The sequence below is a fragment of the Pagrus major genome, chromosome 9 (genome assembly GCF_040436345.1).
Source record: "Pagrus major chromosome 9, Pma_NU_1.0".
Lineage (NCBI taxonomy): Eukaryota > Metazoa > Chordata > Actinopteri > Spariformes > Sparidae > Pagrus > Pagrus major.
In genome coordinates this window covers 21,084,714-21,106,831 of record NC_133223.1, presented here as the reverse complement: position 1 = coordinate 21,106,831, position 22,118 = coordinate 21,084,714, and the positions used below count along the sequence as shown (strand labels likewise).

Here is a 22,118-nt window from a genome sequence, read left to right as displayed (position 1 = left end):
AAATAAATGTGTCCAACATGTCCGTTGATATTCACAGTTAATTTATGCTGTGCCTTTGCTGTTGTATCGTGTAACTATCAAACACTATTCTTAGCTAGGAAGTGGTTAAACGCTAACGTTAGCTGCTGGCTAATGGAAGGCAACAGGATTTATACATGTGATAGAAGTAAGATGACACGATAGTTTAAAAAATAATCACTTGAGCCTTTATGTTTTTTAGTTTTTTGCTGCATCACGTCACAAATTTATTCAGGTCAAGTCAAAAATACATTTTTATAGATATTTTCTATCTGTCTGCTACATGAATTAAACACAATCATCAGGGTGGATTATTTACATGAATCACAAGGCCGTACACTGAGTAAGACGATTGAAAGAACCCAAAGTTAACTTTGTGTGCAGAGAGAGAGAGAGAGAGAAGGCGATGTGTACTTTGTGGTCAGTGTACAGCATCTGTTACAAAAGGACCAGAGCCTGAAAGCAAACAATCATGTTGTCAAGGCAAAGACGAGCCTCACGGATAAAAACTTGCTGTAAATCAACACACGCCAGACAGTAGCATACAGTATTCTGGTGGACACATGACACCACACTCAGGGGGTTAAACTGGACTGAATCATTGGTGTATATCAGCAAGATGGAAGTCTTTGCAATCTGCTTAGTTTGGGAAGGGATTTATCAAACAAACCTATTTTTGGTAAATTGTCTGTTGATGTTGATCATTTGTTGATCAGATAGATGAACGATGTTACACTTCAGTATTATGACATAACAATGTCAGACTCAAGCAAAAGGTAAAGGGGAAATTTCATCTGGATTCACACAGGCACAGTATATGCAAGTCTCTCCTTTTTGTAGTTTTGTAAATCTCTAATTAGGTAGAAACTTCATAGAGGTATTCAAATTTGTTTGGTGAAAAAAAAATCTGATCTTCGTTCTTATTTACACCCTGCCAAAAAACCATTGGATGCACTTCCAAAAAGTTTTAAAAACCCAGGAGATGAGTAGATGGTGAAATACTGCATGCTGAAAACAAGAGCAGTAACTGCTCCATGTGTGGCAGAGCAAATTCTTATTTACAGTGATGGCCAGACATACATGACTGCTTTGTAGTGTTTATCTCTGTGTGCTTGTGCATGTCCTCCTGTTGTCCTCAGCTCACTGTGGCAGGGCTTTCAAGATGGCGTTCACCTCCTCAGCTACTGCTGTCAGCGCAAACTCAAACTGGTCCTGATCAGGGAGAAGGGAAGCAGAGAAGAGAGGGAACGGGGATGTGAAAAGTGTGAGGGAGACGGTTGGATTATAATGGACGTCCACCTTTAAAGTGCTCAAATAGTTCAAAGACAACGGATTGGTGGTACCTTGGTGCGGACCAAGCCGGGTCTCTGGTCTCTGATGTGCTCCAGTGAGGCAGCGATGTCGATCTCCTTCACTCCTAACAACAAGAACAGTAAGAGCATCACTATCACAGTTTGGGAGAGTTCCTGAAACTGTTTTTATGGCTACAGAAGACAAAAATCTAGTCTTTAAACGTTTAACTTATTATAAACTGATAAAAAAATGTAAATATAAAAATACAAATGGAACATTTCCATTTTTTACCCCCTACATTTACTTTGAGAGGTGTTGATTGGGTTTCTTTAGCTTCTTATATCTTGCTCTGTGAAATGTTAGCATTTGCCAGGAATGCAAAGAAGCTCCTACTCATTGAGTTATTGTACTTGTAAAGAGAAATGAAGTCAAAAGAGCCAAAAACTGTTAAGTATGTTTATTATACTTTATATCAGTGCTACTTTGTGAAACCGCCCTTTCAGTGATTCATGAACTTCAGCATATTTTAGCGTTTAAGCAAAATTTCAGTTCAAGCTAAATTATTGAACCACATTGTGATTATAGCCCCCTCTGCTGTCCACGATGGGTAACACATTAGTGTACACAATGAGCCCATATGAGCAAACAAGGCTGTACAAAATGTTCCATTGCCTCTTTTTGCTCACCTGGGATGGGCTACATGCCGAAACATTTAAGTCAGAATTTAACACTATGTATACATTGGAGTAGGGTTGTAAAAAGAACCTAAAAGTCATACTTTTTCGTCGTTAAAGCAAAGATACCATGTTAAAATATTACTTTGGTAAAAGTGAAACTCACCCATACCAATATTACTTGAGCAAAAATCAGAAAGTGTCTGAAAAGCACAAGTAAAGTACAGTGTGTGTGTGTGTGTGTGTGTGTGTGTGTGTGTGTGTGTGTGTGACTCACCCTTGGCCATGCGATTCAGCACCATGTCAATAAGGATGTACGTGCCAGTCCTGCCAGTGCCATCACTGTGAGAGTGACAGATATAAAAAGGAAACTGTGACTGTGTTTTAGCTCAATCTGCTTTCCAAACATATATTAGTCAATAAAGTCATAGTATATGTTAATACATTCTGGTGTTTCACAGAAATCTGACATTCATAAGATATAAAAAAAAAAAGAAATTCACCCGCAGTGAACGATGATTGGGCAGGAACGGCCTCTGTAGCATTTATTCACCTTCCTGAAAAGCAGGAACACGAGACAGCAGAGAAAGAAAGGAGAACAAAGAACAGAAAAAAACAGGCTTTATTGTAAAGGCTTTATGACAACCTTTGTCATCGCAACCAACCTTGTTCACATATGCTATGAATGAAACACAACTAATTATGTCTTAAATGGAGGTTCAGGAACGAAGTGGATAAATTAAAGGCAACGGGAAGAAAGCAGTGACCAAGTAGGAAGAATAAAGGATGGAAAGACGTATATGTTAATGACACACGAAAACTGTGAGATAAGGAATGAGGTAAAGAATTTCAGTACAGGATAAAATAGTAACTGCATGAGGTCATGGATGACAGTGTGATGGTAAAACAGGAAAGAATAGGTGAAGAGGAAGCCACAGATTCACTGTCCCTCTTGCAGTCGCCAGTCACACCTGCCAATGCTCATTTTTGTGACTATGCAACTGGAGCCAGAGTACTAGCTGCAAACCACAAAAATGACACTGGGAGATGTTAAAAAATACAAACCTGTCAACCTGCACACTGGGAGAGAGGGAGAGAGAGAGAGCTGAGATGATGGACAGGGTATGAAATGTGCGGCAGAGGGGTCTTGTTTGATTTCACAACATGCAGAATGACGGGGGACGATGGGAAACATGAAAAAAGATGGATGCGATGAACGAGATCTGGCGGAATCAAACCCACTGAGTCACCGCAACATTACACCCACTGCGTCCTGAACACCTGTTTGTCACTGAAAATAACTGAATCCTATGACACCTGTTGAATCCAAGAACATGTCCGTGTGTGCGTGTTTGAGTAATCGTGTAGTTCCTTACCTGCGGAAGTCGAGCAGCGGTCGGGTGGAGGTGGGGATGCCGTCAGCCGGCCAGCTCAGCAGGTGGAACTGCGTCAAGGTTCTGGTCTCCTGCGTCTGGACATTTTTCAGGTAGAAGCTGCGCACCAGGAAGTCCTTACACCAGATGTGCTCTGACACCAGGTTCACCTTATCAACACAAGTGGGACAGACAGAGGAGGGATTGTCAGCACCGTCATTTTGTAACCTGTATGTGGTTTAATGATGCATTGTTTCAACCAGGAATCAGGCAAACGTTCATCTAAAAACATGATACATATCTCACAAATTACTCCCAAAAACATAACTAAAAAGGGATTGTAGCTCACACAGAAACACATCAATAAGTAACTCTGGTTTGGCACCAGGGGGAGACAAACCATCAGCGTTGTAACACAGTATTGAGTGTATATACAGTATAAAAAAATGTTAATACACCTCAAGCAGCTGCTGGTATGCAACTGAGATGCATTCATGGCCAGTTCTGATGTTATGCACGAAGGCTTTGGTGAATAAGGTAAAAGATATGAAGGCTGTTATCTTGCGATTATTTAAATGGAATAATGCCTGGCCAATATTTTATGTGGACTAAGTCACAATTAATACATGTAAATTCTGTATTTTCTGTTTCTTTTCTCCTTAAATTAGGAATATGATTCATCGAGTCGTGGCACCACCACCTTGTGTCTAAAGATCTGTTATGGTTGGGTTTTTTGTTCAGCTGGTTCTTGGTTTATTTTGGAAGTTCTCTCCTCATGTGTCCCTCCTTTTAACTGTTAAGGTTTGCAGACACAGAGGCAGGCAGGTTAAAAAAACAAAAGGCGTGCTTTATTTACAAAGCCAGAATCCTGAATTCAAATTGCAGGGGAAAAAAGGGCTGGCGACAAAAAAGCAGGCAAAAGAGAATCCAAGAAAAAAACACAGAATACAAAACAAAGAACAAACCATGAGGAACAAACGGGAAAAAAGGAAGAAAAAAACAGAGACAGGAAGTGTACAGCAAAACATGACACATGAGGAGAGAACTTACGAAATAAAACAGGATGATGGTTTCTAAGCGTATGTCCGTCATATAGAGGAATCTGTACTCAATTCAGACTGTTTTAAATTCTTAGATTTATCTTGGATTATTCTTACAACATATAACCCTTACAGCAGGTACAATGCAGGGATGCTTTACCTACTGCACCATAAAATACACAGTGCCATCTGTGAAATTCGTGTTTATGAGTTGCAACAGGAAATTAACCTCATAGATGTGGTAGAGTGAAGAGCCCTCGTCAGGCCAGTAACGCTCGCACTGTTTCTCTCCATCTTCCACCAGAGCTGTCATCATCACGATCACCGTGCAGCCGTTCTCCCACACCATCTGTCGGTTACAGAGAACACGTTTAAATAAATCCGTGACACCTGTATGTAACAAGGCAGATTTTCCTGCAGGTGGACTGAACGGTCCACTGGCCTACATCATTTTAATTCGTCGTGAAAAAACAGCAAGTCAACCCACTGCATTGGGACAGAAAAAGAAGGAGGGAGAAAAGCAGAAACAGCAGAGGGAAGCTTGTACCGACCTGCCAGAAATCAGCGACAGTGTGAGCGAGTGGTCCCTGTGTGGCGATGTAAGCTGGCTGGCGAGGGTCATGATCAGACTATGGGATGAAAAGGAAAAGAGAAAGAGCAGATTTTTTTTCTCAAACAGATATGAGTCAGTAATATGGGTATAAATGTATGAGACACTAGCTTAAAGATCTCAGTACTGTTTGTTTGTATTTCTTTGCCCTCCACATAGTAACACAAGACGTGGAGGAATGCTAACCGTGCTATATAACAGTAAATGGACTGAAAGCTAAATATTAAACTTCAGTCAGGTGTATTCTGATAAAGAGGAAGGGTTGAGCACAGGTATGGCAGGCTGAAAGACAGGAAAACCTAAATAGCTACAATATTCACAGTCCACAAATTTGTATTTCCTTCTGTTGTAACAAATAGTTAATTTCTTACCACAATGTTAAAAAAAACACTGATTATAAATATTATCAAATAGTGTAAATGTTTTAGATTGGAAGATTAGAGGGATTCTTACAATGACGCTGGCGTTGATGTAGTCTTGTTTACTGGAGTTTACTTCAGCCTTCAGCTTCACCCGAGAGTGATCATCTGCCAAAGACAACAGATGTCAACAGTGATTCACTGAATGAATTAACCACCATTCACCACATAATATGCACTTGGAAGTCTTTTTCGATTGATGACTGATATGTGTATGCAGCAATGGAGGAAGTAAGTCGTCCCTTTAGTTAAAGGTCAAGTTTGTAGGATTTAGTGGCATCTGGTGGCAAGGTTGCAGGTTGAAACCAACTGAATACCCCTCGCCTCACTCTCTCGTACAGTGGCTGCTAAAAACATGAAAAGGACGAGGACCTGCTCCCTCTATAGATTAAAAAAGCTCATTCGAGGCAACAAAAAACAATTATTCTTATTTTCAGGCAATTATACATTAATGAAAACAATTATGCACCTTTCTACCTTTCTGCTGATAGATGCTTCTAAATTCAACACACTGGACTGTTAAATGAAAGCATTATCAGCAAAACGTAGTTAAAGTGTCAAAAGTAAGAGTACTTATTGCACTGCATTTTAAAAGTTGACTACTTTGAAAAAGTCAGGAAATAACCTCAAAATAACCAAGTAAAGTAAACTATTACATTTAAGTTGTACGAGCTAAAATATTTAAAATCTTAAAATTATTAGTATACTACTTGGTGTATGCAGAATGGCTTCTTTTAAAGAGTTTAAAGAGACTTTGTGTGCTCCTCAGTATTATAGAGCTGCATCATGTCATATTTTTTTTGTAAAAAGCAACAAGTAACTTTGAGTAGTATAAGTATAAAGCAGAATAAAACTGAAATACTCAAGTAAAGTTCAACTATGCCAAAATTGTTCTTACAGTACAATACTTAAATAAATGTACTCCACTGTATACATGACAGATACAATCAGACAGAGTGACACTTTGGGTTAACTAACAGGGGAGGGACTCAGCGTGTCTGTTTCTGTCCATGTTGCTCGGGCTTTGAGCAACAGCCACTGAACTGGGATCAGCCTGGTAGGAGCACAAAGCTTCCCACTCCTTCTGAAGACGGTCCTTATTACGCAGGTGGTCCTCCATATACGCCTGAGAGAAAAGATGCCAATACAACACTGGAGGTTAATATCTTCTAAACAATGAAAGTGATGTTTTTACAGCGAGAAAAGTCCATTTTCTCACCAGTATCATGTGACCAGTAGAGATGTCCATGTTGGACTGGGCTGGCTCTTCGCTCCAGGACGGGGTGGAGCTGTGGGTGGAGGACGGGCTGTGCTGGGGACCGTCGCTGAACTGGGAGGAAACGCTGCTGACGCGAGACGTGTCCGTACCCCTTCGACCGCCAGCACCTGTTGGTATGGCGGACCCCGCCATGCTCCCGCCAGCCACACAGTCCTGACGACACAGGGAGGATTTGGACGCCATGTGCTGCCGACATAACTCCTGAGTGAAAGGTAAGGAAAGGGAGATGCAGAACGCTAAAAAAGGTAAGTAAATGATTAAAGGGCTGCAGCTATGTATTAATATCAATATTGATCAATAATCAGTTACTGTAAAGAGGTCTATCTGGTTACAGGCTTCTAAAAAAAATTGCATACTGTAGCGCACCTTTTGTATGGGCAATTTATACTCATTGTATGTCATTAACATTCAAAACATAATACGGATAACGACTCATTTCTCTTTTGACCTATATGATCGGGATAACAAATGTTAGTTTGCACATTTATTGCTGTTTTGACAATCCACAATATGGTTTCTTAAACTTACAATCCATTATAGCATTGAGACTCTGAGACCGAGGTGAAAACAAAGAAGACAAACAAAGAAAACCTCTGGGAAATTATATAAAATGGCCTTTCCTCAGTCTCAAATCTATTCATGTTTTCTTACCTGGTAGTCAAAGTGTGTCTCCGCTCCTCCCTCCGGCCCCAAGCCAAGCTTGCCATTGGCCACTTGCTGAGTGTAGTGCCTGAGACAAGCTACGGCCATGGCCAATACCAGCACGCCACCCACGACTGCCATGGAAACAAGAGTGATGACAGTCCCACTGGAGCCCTCGGAAACCCTGGTTACCTGAGGGAGACCCCGCGCATCTGTCCTCTGGGAAACAGAGATCGTAAAGAGTGGTGAGTAAGATATGAACAGAGGAGAGGGAACACAAAGAAAACACACAGAGACCATTTGTTGACACACATGTCTTGCCTTCAGAGATCAGTCAACCCAATCTAAGCTACCCCGGGGAATCTGCTCCCACCGCTGGAATTCAAAGGTCACTCGTTTCATTTTAACAACACCCTTTTTTTTATATGTAACTGTGTTTGACAGCAGGGTGTGCTCAGTGAGAGGCTGATGTTGAGTTTTAAAGACAGAATTCAAGGCGGTGTGACAGCGGAGGCTCCATGGAGATCAGTGAACCATGATCCATTACACGCCACTCATCCATGCTGAGTGCCACTCCACCTCCTCTTCATCTTCTTTTCTAGCTTTTAAAACAGTTTTCACTACGCAGAACAGAATTCAACACACATCTTACAATCGTAATGTCCACAGGCACACACACACAGACTGAATCACCACACTCCTGCTCACTTGAAACATCACTCATGCCTACTTGTATTGTTTTTGTACCTGTATTGTATTTTTATTTTCCTTTCTTTGTCTTTTTTATTCCCATGTGTGAAACAGAAAATGTTTCTTCTCCCGAAAAATACTTTTTCACTCGGTTTCACACATGACATTTTTTTTTCACATTTTCACAGATGGAAAAAAATGGAGTGAAAAAAAAATGACTCACTTTCCTGAATTTTTTTTTTTTCACTTGGTTTCACACATAAATAAAATTAAAAAAAATGAGCCTGACTTTTTTTTCTCACCTGTTTTCACAGAAGGAAAAAAAAAATTAAGGACAGGAAGATTATCCTGGCAAATCTATTTTTCACCATGTTCTCAAGTCATAAACACAGGAGAGGCTTCCGTAAACAGCTGTGAAAAAGTGGAAAAATAACCAAAACATGTGGAGCCCCATTTAAAAAATGTTTTTCTCTTTGTCCTAACTTAAAACACAATACTGCTACACCATCAACACAATTTACAAAGCAAAAGAAACCGGCTCTGGATGCATCAACAATACAAATCACTTGAAACCACTGAAGAGTGCACACATGAAATATTTGTGTGTTGAAGCTTGCTGCCAGAAATAATGAGTTTGAATATTCTGTAACCGGAGGGCTATAATGTTGTTGCATGTTTCTGTCATCCTTGACATGCCTGGGTTTTTTTCTGTGGTACCTTTGTATGATGAAGTTACAATAGCCATGTGTTCCTTTTTATGCTTTTTCCTTTAGTATCACCACAGTTTATATGTATCCTCACTCTCTCAGTCGTTAATTCATGATACTTTTCTTATTTTTATTTTCTTCTCTTTTTAAATTCTCTCTTTAGGTGTGTGTTGCTTTGTTTTAATCAAATAGTAAATACTTTTCAAATGTACAAATCCTGCACTCAGGTTTTTTTTCTATTTAACTTGACTGAATATATCTGATAAATATGACTTTTCTGAACGAATTAACCAGAACTGACAAGCACTGCTGATGAAAAAAACATTATCTCATCTCCCAGATCACATCAGTGCCACGCACACACACACACACACTGAATTAATTCGCTGTGTTATCCTGATATTCTGCCTTAATGGGTGTTAATCCATTAAACAGAAAATTCCAGATGCAGGTACCGACGCTGAGTCCGGGATTCAGGCTATTTGTGTGAACAGAAAATAATGAGGTTAATGACACTTGTGACTGTTGCCATAGCACCTGGGATCTGGGAGCCACAGCGGGTGGGTGGAGGTGGAGGAAGACGAAGCACCATGGCAACAAGTGAAACGCTGGTTGTTATGAGGTGTCGCCACGGTGATTCGTTCTGGCCACCTGCCCTCCAGGTGGCACACATGCACAGGGGCCTTACACACCGAGACTAACACCCATGCACAATATTAGAGTGTAGTGGTGGATGGAAAACAAGCTCTGTGGGTGAGACAGATGGATTGCCTTTATCTGTGCTGTATCTGTCATTTTTCATACAAGGAGTTTAGCAAATTTTCTGCATCAACACCTTATTTTAATGGTATTCGATGATGGAGCCAGCAGGGGAAAAAAACATCAATTGATTCTGATATTAAGATAAAAAAAAACATTAGGTTCAGTCACTAAAAGTGCTTTCAGAGCTACGTTTAATCCTTGTAATATATATTTTACTTGTAACGTTTTTTAGGATTGCATGTTTCTGTCCACATGTTTACCACAGAACATATATAATGAAGCCATATAGGAATCCTACAAGTGGAAGATCCATAAAAAACTCAGTAAAGAGACGTCGGTGGCCAAAATGCGAAATCAAGACTGTCAGGGAGTCGGATAATCTGTCCGTGAAACGCCAGTTTTAAATGAAAATGGCAAAGAATACACAGCAGTGATTATATCTCTGTTGCCTTGACGACTGCTCCATATGTTACTGATAGGAGGGGTCACAAAGGAAATGAGTGTGTTCGTGTGTGTGTGTGTGTGTGTGTGTATCGAGTACCTCTCCCACACCAGTCTGTATGATCTTCAGGCCTGTCTCTGACTCCAGGAAGTTCTTTTCAGATACTGTCGGGGTGAAAAAAAACAACAAACATTTGGCAAAATTTGAGTAAAAAACTGTGAGAGAGACGGTGCAACGCGCCCACATACTTTCCACTTCATGTTAAATGTGTGGGTAGGTAGGTGTCAGCGTGAATGTGTGTTTTTTGAGCCTCACCAGCTTTAGCAGCCACCTCTGCAGCCGTCATGTTGTGCTCGTTCTGGCGGACACGGAACGTCAGCGCAGGACCCACCACACTGGCAACACAAAGCCACAGGGACGCTTTAGAATCTAATAGGAAAACGTACGACTCTCTCTCGCACACTGTCAGACACGCGAAGAGGTGGTGTACCTGAGGTTTATGAAGCTACTGGTTGTCAGGTGTATCTTGTCAGCCAGCAGGTCCAGCAGCTTCACTCCGTCATACAAACTCAGAGGACTATCAAAGAAAAACATCATTATCCTCCATGTAAACGGCAAAAAGCATTTAGTGATTTCATGACAGCCTTTGGCCTTGATCGAGTGCTGACCTCTGGTTGGTGACGATGTACCCATACTCCTCCTTGCCTCCTGTGCCCTCCACCAGTGGCAATCCATGCTCCTTCAGGCCCAGTCCGGCTGCAGCAGGAGCAGCCTGCGGAGCCTGGGATGCAGAAGGAGGATGGCTGGCGCTCTTGGCCGGAGCTGTGGCTGGGGCCGAGACGGAGGAGGGGGCGGGAGGGGCAGCGGGGGGGCCCGAAACAGGAACAGGGGCAGGTTTCTCCGGCTTATGGGACACACTGTCTGTTTTTAGCAGCTGCATCTACAGGGAAATGACGGAAGAGCTGTCAGTGATGAATAGTGGATGATTCTTGCCAACACTGCTGACATCGAATGCTGACATACCTCCTTAAGGGTGACGAGGTCTTTCTCGTTCGGATCTGTGTTAAGACAGATGAACTGATGTTTTTAAGCAAATATTACAGTAAAACAATTCAATTCTAGCATCATTTGCTTCACACAATATTTTTCTGCTCAAGTGAAACTGCTCACAAGAAGGTCTATGAATGATCTTGATTTCTGAAAAGGGACTTTCCTGTTGAGTTTCTCAAATGTATATTTAGGCCAGTATCTGCAAAACTCTGGAACTCACACCAAAACAACCTAGAAAACTACAGAAAAGAGGATTTTTTTTTTTTTAAATGTGAACTGTCCCTTTAACCTCTTATTCTTCATATGTACAGACATAGATGTTAAAGCTTCATGCTGTAGCTTCATAATCCCACTTTTGTGTTTAAACAAGGGACTCATTATTACTATTTATTTGTCAATTTGAAACACAAATGTCCACCTTACATTACACTTAATAAAAGCATGATTCAGTACGAAGGGTTGGCTTCGTTTGATCAAATAATCTGAACACGGGGAACATGTGTAAGACTGTACCTGCTTTTTCTTGGGCCTGCAGCAGCTGCAGAATGAGGGCTAGCTTGTAGAGCTGCTCTTGACTGAGCTCTCTGGGGTCGACTCCGTATCTCTGCAGGACACCTGACATCCTCTGAAGCAGGCCATCTAGCACAGGATAGCAGAGTTAGCACGGCCTTTGCATCGTCCAATGTTCTGAATATGCACACTTTGTAAGTGTGCTCATAGTGTCAATCTGATGATTTAGGATATATCATGTCAATTACATTTAGATAAATTCATTTGTCTTACCATTTCCATTTCCAGGCAGAGTGCCGAAATCCTGAGTTACTTTTTTGTTCTGTAGCTGTTGTTGTTGTTGTTGTTGTTGTTGTTGTTGCTGTTGTTGCTGTTGTTGTCTGCCAGTGGTACCAAGTCTCTCCTCTAGGGTGTAGTCTTCCACATAGTCCACTGGTATCTCCAGTTCCAAGTCCTCATAATAAGGCAGACCTGCTCACAGCATCATAGGTTATCATGGGACAGAGCTTTGATTAGAAATAGCTTACAAACAGTGTTTTTAGCATGTTTTCCTGTGTGCTACATCATTATTTCTTGTTCTGGAAATCTGATAGTCCTGCTCACCTGCCGGAGCCATGGAAGCTGGCCCTCGGTGGCGATAAGAAGGCTGTGCTGATGCCAGGTAGAGAGACAGAGCTTCCTGCAGCAGCTGCCTGTCACGCTCTCGCTCTCGCTCTCGCTCTCTCTGATTGGCCTGGGACCTTGAAGAGGGGCGGACGTAACCGCCTGCTGCCCCAATGAGTGATCTCTCTACTTCATCTTGATATCTATGCTGCAATAAGGAGAGATATGTCGCTGATTTAGTGCATGTGTGCGACATCTGAAATTTTCTATGTATATTTTTTCATATTCCTTATATCTGCTTGTGTTTTTGACGCTGCTAAAATGATCTTTTAATTATGTGTACCTGGTGGTATGTGTACGGGTCCATGGAGGCTGTCTGCATGCGTAGTGGAGACTGAGGAGGCTCAACAATCATGTAGTCCAGATAGTTGCCTCCAGGAGGTGCGGACCCCGATTTAGGACTGTGGTGATGGGGGATGTGCTGTTTGGACCTGGCAACCCAGAGGGAAGGTTAAAGGAAAAGGTCCAGACGGAAATAAATGGTGCCTCAGGGTGAAATGAATGGATGCATGTGACTCTGTCCATGTGTATTTCTCACTAAATGTCACTGGAGAGTACTTACTGAGATGAATGAGAAGAGGAAGAAGAGGAGCTGGGCTTAGAGGGCTGGGTGGTGTGGGGAACTCTCTTCAGCTCCTTTGATAGAATGTACTGTGTGATGTCATCTTGCCAGGAAAGACCTGCACGTGCACACACACACACACACACACACACACAGCAATTAGTGCAAGACAGAGGAAGATTGTCTGAAGTCAATACTGTTTCTCTCAGGAGTTGAAGTGCTCGTATTATGAATGGATTTCTGCTTGTATTCATAAAGTGTCCTTGAGGTCAGCACAATGTTAGAGTATATGAACACAACAACTTCAATACGACTAAATACTGTAGTGGTCACTTTGAGGTAATTATCGTGGTTATTTGGGGCGTAATTTCAAAGAAATTTCAAATATGTGACTTGGTAATTACCACCTCCTTACTATGAAATTTGCAGGCCTGTAAAATGAAGTATTACCAACAAGTTGTACGAGACTATATCGTCCAAATCGTCACAGTAAGGCTACTTAGAATCAATGTGGTACTCAATCTAACTGTTTCAGATGTATAAAGAAATGCTAGTGATGATTTATCTCACCTTGTAGCATGAGCTGTTTGAGGACTTCCTGCATCCTCTTCAGGACAGGAACCGACACCTGGAACTGGACCCTGTCCTGCTTGGAGCTGAGACACTGACCGAACAGCCCGTCTGGAATGAACACAAACACAGAAGACATGTAAAAATTTTTAACCCTTATTTTGCCAGGAGAGTCTCATGAGATTTTAAAGTGACTCCCAGCCCAGAGAATAGGCAGAATCTTGACACAGCACAGGTGTAAATAATAAAGAATGGCTGAATTCTGTTCAGCTGCTCCGGTGTCAGGGTCTGGTATGGTTCAGGCTCGGTGCCATTGTTGTTATTGGTGACATCTGTGCTTTTCCTGCTGTGACAAATCAAAACGCCTGCTGTGAAAAAAGGCTTAGCATCTGTAAGAAGGCATCAATTGAAGTCTTTCTTTCCTTTGATTTTTCAGTTTCACAACACATACAGTATTAAAATGAAGCTGAACTTGTGACACAGTACAGTACTTTATAATCCCCTTAGTTCTTATGTTAGCCCACACCGCACAAGCTCACAGCCGTGAGTCATAGTTTTGAAACACAGCCCACACAGTTACACTGCTTGTCACATTACTTTTGACGAGGTTCTGCCGCCGTCACTGTGTGCGCTTTGCAAAAATTCTCCTTTGAAATAGTTGCTAACCTGCAGGCGGCCTCATGGCAACAGAAATAATAATAGCATCTCGGATCATGATCATAAACTAATCCATGTTCTGACCCTCTACAGTGCAGGACGTGAAGAAATGTAACATTAGCCCGCGCAATTTCATGCATCCGTTCTTTACCCCAAAAACAAGCTGATGCATCATTCTAAGCGTCTTGCTGCAGGCCTATATCAGTGCACTGAAGTGTTCAGACAGATTTGTGCATGTTAAACAATCTGAAACTTTATTATAGAGCTGTCATTGTGTGGACGCACCCATAAGGCCTGTCTTTTTCGCTGTGACATCTCCAAAAAGTGAGGATATTTTCGAGAGAAAAAGGTTGTCAGACTGCGATGTGATGGGAATAAAGATACAGCAGAGCAGACTGTGTATTATCTGGCGCACTGATGAGTCACCACAGTCTTTCACTACACTGGCTAAATCTCACACAACCCAACCTGGAGCAGTGAAAAGGTGAATTGTTGACAGATTTAGTAAGGATTAATATCTTTATATAGCCACAGATGCTATAGGAAACAGTACAGATCTTTTTTTACCGCTCAATGTACTGATTCATGATTTATTTACTGTTTTATGAATGATATTTTAAATCCCTCTGGGTGGGTGGGTGCAAATTCAGTTAAGCCTTTTAGCCTTGACAAGAAATACAGAGAGATACATATACTTTAGGAACTCCCCCCCCCCCACGATGAATAAGACCTTTTTTTCGACTTATTTCCCCGTAATCAAATGACCGATGCTGATGATATGATATGACAGAGGATATTGTATCTGGGCAGTGAATTGCACTGATAGAGATGATAGGGACGACTGATACAGTAGCTCTTATTCCTGGTGGTGAGCTGACTGATGACAGAGAGAGAGAGCGGGGACATGAGGATGAGGACGAGGAGGAGGAATGGAAGATGAATGCAGGGAAGGCAGCAAACTGCACGGCTTGATTGGATTGGGACTATTTCTAGAGTTACAGCTGGGGTTATTTTTGTGGATGTCATTTCTGTGCGGGGAACCTACAGTGGCGTTCAGCGTTGGACAAGGAAATCTTGGAAATTGACAAAAATAAAAAGTACAATTGTTGGCTCAGATTGGGCTGATTCCTCGCTCAGTCTCGTTCTCTCTCTCGATCATCACCTGCCCTTTTGGTTTCACTGACTTACAGGCTACAATTTCATTTATAATGTTGCTTCTGTCTTAGTTTTGAATTAAATATTGTTGAAATAACAGCTATTTGAACTCATGTATAAGTCCTCTGATGATCTAGTCTTCTAAAATCACAGTCACAGCAGGCCAACTGAACCTAACCCTCGTGAGCTGATACCTGGTATCCAGCTTAAAGAGCAGCTCATTGTTCTGATGGACAGACTGGAGGTTCAGGGGAGGTTCCTGCAATGACAACATCAACATGAGCACAAACTCATCTTCCTGGAGAAGAATAAGGTTAAACCAGCGGAGGCCGATTGACCTGACACAGTGCCAGAAACAGGCTGGCAACAAAAACCTCCACCTCTGACTATCTTCGACAGAGGAGCCCTGTGTCCAACACCTGCACACCACTATTCCTACCAAATGCAGGGCAGGCGTCAGGATAGGAGTTACAGGCGAGAAGGCTTCCGAGACAGTGACTGCAGTTTGAGACTGTGATTCAACAATTATAAGTATGAAACAACTGGATTTTGGAGCGTTTGCGGTGACCAAAGCAGGTGTTTTAAGCCAAAACATGATGTTTTCCTCCCCAAACCAAGCGATTTTGGTGCCATAAGCGCAGCATTATCCCAACATACAATAGACAATTGAACCAAAAGAAACATAAAGTTGCAACATAAAGAAATGTAAAGTTTCAACATGTCCGTTGCGACAACCTGCAAAACCTCTAATCTGCCTGGTGCAGGGTCATCCACACATCCTGTCACGGACACAGATAAACAACTGCTGCAAGCACCTGAAAAGATGCCGCGCATTCCACACTGAGGCACGCAGGACACAATCGATCTTCACTATCGCTCATGGCAGCAGGCCAGCAGAAAGGAGAGGACTTTTACTACAAGGAGCCTGTAAGTCTGGGGAACTTGCAGCAGAGATAGAAGGCTAAGCAGTGCAGTGAGCACACATTATTAGACATGAAGGCCGATTGTGGATGCACCACTGTCTTGCAAAAAACCTTACAAGATGCTGTAAAACAGGCTGACGCCTGTCATTCGTGTTGCAGAAGCAGAAATGACACATTACTTTGCTGATTCAATTCATTTTGTTTAATTTAAAGATCTAAGCTGAACTTTTGTTTTTTGTTGATTCTGGCGATGAGGTTGAAACAATGTTTTCTGTGCTGTGCTGTACCACAAGACTACAAAAAGTCAAAGGTGCACAGATTACATAACGTCAACAAACTTTTGTCACATTCTGTTGATACATTTATGTTAATTTTTAAATGTTTTCAATTATATATATATATATATATATATATATATATATATATATATATATATATATATATGTATATGTATATATATATATATATATATATATTTATAAATTATATCATATTACACCTTAAAATTAATACCTGTAGGCTTTTTATGAAAGGGTTATTTTAGATAATCAAGGAAAAAAGCGACCAGCATTTGAATATTTCATAACAGCTCTGACGCCGAGCGTCATCCAGTGAGCGAAAGCATCAGTTTACAGACATTTTACACTGATGCATTGTATGGTATTGAAAGGGACTATACTGACAATAACACATAAGATGCGTCAGCCTGAATGTGTTCTATTCATTGTGCTGTCCATCCTGGTTGCCTCATGCAGTCCAACACCTCTGCAACCTCTTCATCTAAACTCAACACAGTTATTCTTTATGTGTTAGTCACCAGGAGACCTGTGTGTCTACAGAGGCTGTGGCTGTTACGCTCTCTCTCTGTGGACTGTGTATATTTTCCTCCCACAAGCCAAGAAATTAGGTCAATTAGTATTTGTTGGTGTCTAACAAACGGAACACACTGATTGTTTACAGCTTGTTTTGCATTTTAGGTTCTTGAGGAGACAAAGAAATCAGAGAGGCAAAAATCTCATTTCAGCCAATCAGACTAAAAAAAAACCTTTGAGTAGTCATTACACCAAGTATTGATCTCTGGTGTTCGGTCCTCAGAACCACATATGTGCATCACTCCAGCCCGGTACAAGTATGCGCCGATCCATTTTGTATTCTCTCCAATGGCCGTGCGTAAGTGCAATTTCCACAGAGAAGTGCGTAAGTGTGTGTCAGTGACTCATCGCTGTATTAGCACAACAACTGTGGGGGTGTCGACCTCACAGTGATGTCAGTGTTGCCATGGAGACAGCAGGGCGGAGGAGGGGCTTAGATAAAGAAGACGAGGAAAAAAGGGAGAGGGGCAGGTGACGGAGGGAGACAGGCACATGGGGCCGAGGGAGGAAAAATCCTTGACTTGTGTTTGTGTGTTTTCATACGCAGGGTTTGTGTCGGCACGCTGCCAGTGGCATATAGTGTACGTGTGTCCAGATGCAGGGTTAATAATTCAATGTGGTGTAAAAGTGCAGTAAGGGTTGAGAGAAGTAGCCTGTCTTAAAAGTTTAATGCTCAAGTTCAAAAGAGGGATTTTGTTTGGTTGTGTGCGTGTTTTTGTGTGCTTTCTGTGTGTGTTTTGTACTCACCATCTGAGCAGAACTGATCCCTCGTGCACAGTTTTCTCTCAAACAGGCAGCCTGAGGTAGAAAGACAAAGAGAGGACTCACTAACAGGTACTCAGAGTGAAATCTTTCACGGCGATTTCCATGCCGCCGACGAGAACACAACAAAGTGAGATTGGCCTTGGCTCGCTCATTGTAATTGGTGTAAAATGTACCGCACAGTCATAACAAGAACACATTACTTTTATATTTAAAAGCAGCCATTGTCGAAGCCAACCTACGCTGCTCTTATCATTTGTAACGACTTTTATATAATCACACGAGGACGCTTTAAAAGCCCCCTCACCCCAAGCTGTGTCATTAAATTGTGTGAAACCTGGAACTTCTGAAAAAACCACGACACTTAAAATCATCTTATTTTGAAAAAAACCTTCTGAAAATACAACGTTGGCCAACATTTTGTAGATGTGATTCACTGGGAAGAGAATAAAACTTGTAATTAAACAGGGGGCACGAATACACTGCTGTCATTAGTATTTTTGTTCACTCCTTCTCATTCTAGCCGCTTCACTGCTTTTTATTTTAGGGTGGTGAGTAAGGCCTTGGAGCAATGTGGGAAGGAGCAGGTGGCTGCTGTCAGATAGCAGAATATGTGTTACACGTCACAGCCTGAGCCTCTTTTCCCTACTTCCCAGAGAAAAAAAAATCACTTTTCCTCTCCATTTGCACATCCCAGAGACAAAACCAAGAAGTGCATACATGGTATGACATTTGTTTGTTGGTCCATGTAGGTGTGAGGAAGAGACAGATGTGACCCAGTTGACAGGTGAGAAGGTTAGCAGAATGAATGCAGGTGTGAACTGAGCGAAACAAACTTGGTCAGAGAAGATTGACGTGACGCAGTTGCTCACAGCAGTTTCAGTGACTCACCTCGACTCTGTTAGAAGAGAAACACACACATCGCGCACACAGGGAGAGTGTGTACCTTGTGTTTCTTTCCTGACTTCTCAAACTTATTACTTTGAAACCTGAGAGTATATTTTGATGAGTAATGGGGACAAGAAATCTCAAGGTGAATCTCGTAAATGCCAGTCCTGGCCAACAAACACTGATTGGTTGTCCAGGGAAGGACATCCGGTAGTGCTGGACCATCATTAGCAACATGGAGCTAAAACAAAGGAAGAAATGACAAAAACATTTTTTTTTGGTTTATTTACCAGGGTTTGAATTGTTTATATTTCTCAATCTCATTTTAATTTTTCTTTTTTAATTGCAACACTGATTGAGGAAGTTGATGTTACAACCATGCATGTTTTTAGACTGGCAGAAACAAAAAAAGGTGCACTCTGTAGTTTTGAAATTTTAATCAGAAGAGAAATATCTTCATTGACTCTTTATTACCCGTAAACAAACTAAATAAACAAACTCTCTTTGTTTTCATGACTGAATAAAAAAACTGACCTTAAAGGACAACACAATTTCATGCTGTTTTACTTTATATGTGGCGGACCCTGCCACCTTTCTAGCTTCAAACAGTGTTCTGGGGACCTTATTTTCCTCTGAAAACAGCTTGTTTATTCAGTCATGGAAAGGAGTGGAGTGAATGGGGTTTGTATTATTAATTGTCCCTTTAATTGTTAAACAGAATAATTATCTTAATTCAAAATGTAAACAACATGTACTGTTCCGATGAATTTTATGACACTGATGAGCAAATTTATGGAAACCGTCATAGCAACAGGATATCCACCGTGAGGGTAACAGCTGGCTGCAGAGACAGCATCTTTAACGCGTACATCGCACCGTGTGAGAGGATGGACAGTGGGACATATGGATGGATGTCTAATCAAATGAACGGATGGATGGACGCGTGTGTGAAAGAAGAGAGACGGAAACAAAGAGGCGTGAGAGGATGAATGGACAAAGGGAAGCAACGGTGGTTTCTCTCCATGGTGCTGAAACCACTTGCAGAACGGCTTCCAGCTGAGCCGTCTATTGCTCATTGTTTTGTTGGATTTTTTAACTTAATTTCTCAAAGGTTTTCTCAGTGATGTGTTATTTTTAATGGCGAACTGTAGAGAAAATGAGCATTTTATGTTCTATTCAGCTTGTTTTTGTGTATTTTTGTGATACATTGCAAGTATATTATGCTTCCAGTGTTCACAATGAGAGTTTCAACAATGTGGCAACACATTTTGAAAGTTATTTGAAATATTGAACGTTTACATCCCTTGTTATCACGATGTAGCTGTCTGTATGTCCACTAATAAACCACAAACAATCGTTTCTCAGCTGCTTGATGCATCGCATCTGGTTGTTTCCACTAACACGATAAAACTACAGTCATAAAATATGCCTCAAATTATTCAAATTGACTCATATATATATATATCTACAGGGAGCAGGAGAAGTAACAGGGGCATTCTTCTGACAGCACAAAAGCGTCAGAGAAACTGAGCGAGAGAATAACATTTGGCCTTTTTTCCATTCTCTGTCTGAATCACTCATTGAATTCACTCCCTGCTTCACAAATCTCCACCTACACATGTCAGACGAGCAGGTTGTCTAAAAATGTTTGTCTGTAAAGCAAAACCTCGGGGAAACCAGCAACAGAACCACATCCGAACAGGCGACGTAAGAATTCACTTGTTGCATCTTTGCTTCGATTACTAATTGCGCCTGTACAATACATCAATCTACAAATAGAAAATGAATGACATCACTTTATCTTTAGCATTAATCGATATGAAATACTACTGCTGCTGCCGTTGTTAGTAATATTAACATAACAGCTACTATTGCTGATGTGGCAGCCATTCCTGCCGTCACTGACAGTGAAAAGATGTAGAAAAATACTAAATTCAACTTGTTTTTTGTTGTTATTATTTGATACAGACGTTAAACAACCTACAACACATCTCTCATTAATAAATGCAGTCTTCTGGTTACTCGAGTCAGTTTTTGCTGTCGTATGACTTTTTTTGGGGGGTCTCTTGCTTCATGTTTGATTCTGCTCTGTACTTACTTTCTCTTCTCCCTCCTCAATAGAAAATACTCCAAATAATTGCTATAATATCACTAATGGCACGAGGAGTGTCGGTGGCATGATGTGGGTCACGATTCCTCAAAATGCCCCAGGAGGAAGAAGACATACAACAACTGGCTAGATTCAGTTTTTATTTGCCCTTTCACTCTTTGCACCCTGCATCTCTCCCCCCCCGCCTCGGTTACATCTCATTAGACTCTACATTCATCATCTCTGCTGCAAAAAAGACTCCTCATACAGATGTGTCTAAATGTAAGTCTCAGGACATTGGTAGCGATGCCACAGGGGGGGTAAAGTGTCCTACAGCTGGATTAGGTCGCCATAAAGTCACAGGCTGCAGACACATCATGTACCTGTGGGAATATATCAGCAATATTTCTGCTTTCATCATCATCATCATCATCACTATCATCATCATCCTACCGTATTTGTCTGACATCCCTGGCTGCCACAGCACGGTCAGAAGCAGCAGAGCTCGCCATGGCTTTAGGTGTTGCATGATCCTCTGATGCCTCGCAGCAGCAGCAGAGGAGGAGACGCAGACAGAAAGATGCGGAGTCCCCCCCTTTTTTTTTTTTTTTTTGAGTTGTTGTTGTTGTTGCCTCGCTGCCTCTTTTAAATCCCCATAATGTTCACACGAGCCGCAGCCGGTGTCGACAGCTCACACACTGCACCCACAGAGCCCATGTGACGGAGAAATATAAATAAATGGGCTGAAAGAACTCATTCCTCACGGGGGGGAAAAGGGCGGGGCGTGCGGGATGATGATGAGGAGGAGGAGGAGGAGGAGGAAGAGGTGGAGGTGGACGTGGGCGTGGTTTTATCTAAAGTAGGTTGATAAAACACGACTGCACAAGTGCGGAAATAACGTAGAAGCTGAAGAAGAGGGGAGCTCTCGAGGGGTGGAGGTATCGACCTGCAGCTACGTCAGCAGGGCCTCGAGGCAGAGGGGTGGGTGATGGTGACGTCTCATGTCCCACAAACGTCACGCATTCATTACCGTTCCTGCATGCATGCGCGCGAAACGTGACGAATGCAGCGTTTCTGTCCTATCAGACAGCTTGCAGGTGTGCACAGGTATTTAGAACCAAATCTCTCTCTCTTTTTAAAAAAAAAAAAAAAAAAAAAAACTGGTTTCAAGCTTATGTTTAATGTCACGTTTGACAGCTGTCAGGATATATATGCAGGATTTGTCTCAATGGGACAAAGCCATGGGTGCAGGGACTAGGTGTGCTAGGGGGGGCTGCAGCACCCCACAAAACAAGGTTATAACATGTGCCGAATTTACAAGGAGGCCAAAATAATTATGAATTTGTTAGAAGCAGCGCTGAACAAACTTTATTAAGTTTCTCCTAACTCAGCAACTCACAAAATTAAGGGAGTTTTTTAAGGGAGTCTGGTGAATTGCTCTCCCTCTTCATCTCCTTGCTGTTGACTG

General features: G+C 41.7%; 1 protein-coding gene across 1 annotated transcript; it reads right to left on the bottom strand.

The window, feature by feature from the left end:
- Positions 1–206: 206 nt before the first annotated feature.
- On the bottom strand, positions 207–21,321 carry ptprna (protein tyrosine phosphatase receptor type Na). The gene is made up of 24 exons (XM_073473895.1): positions 21,104–21,321; positions 17,659–17,709; positions 13,305–13,415; positions 12,735–12,852; positions 12,456–12,603; positions 12,113–12,320; positions 11,783–11,980; positions 11,513–11,638; positions 10,973–11,007; positions 10,618–10,889; positions 10,440–10,526; positions 10,265–10,344; positions 10,049–10,113; positions 7,358–7,567; positions 6,647–6,907; positions 6,406–6,553; positions 5,462–5,535; positions 4,950–5,027; positions 4,628–4,747; positions 3,362–3,528; positions 2,489–2,542; positions 2,263–2,327; positions 1,362–1,435; positions 207–1,230 (listed from the first exon to the last, which is right to left on the bottom strand). The coding sequence occupies exons 1-24, from the start codon at positions 21,177–21,179 to the stop codon at positions 1,159–1,161; spliced, it is 2,898 nt and encodes a 965-aa protein (XP_073329996.1). The 5' UTR covers positions 21,180–21,321; the 3' UTR covers positions 207–1,158.
- Positions 21,322–22,118: the final 797 nt, after the last annotated feature.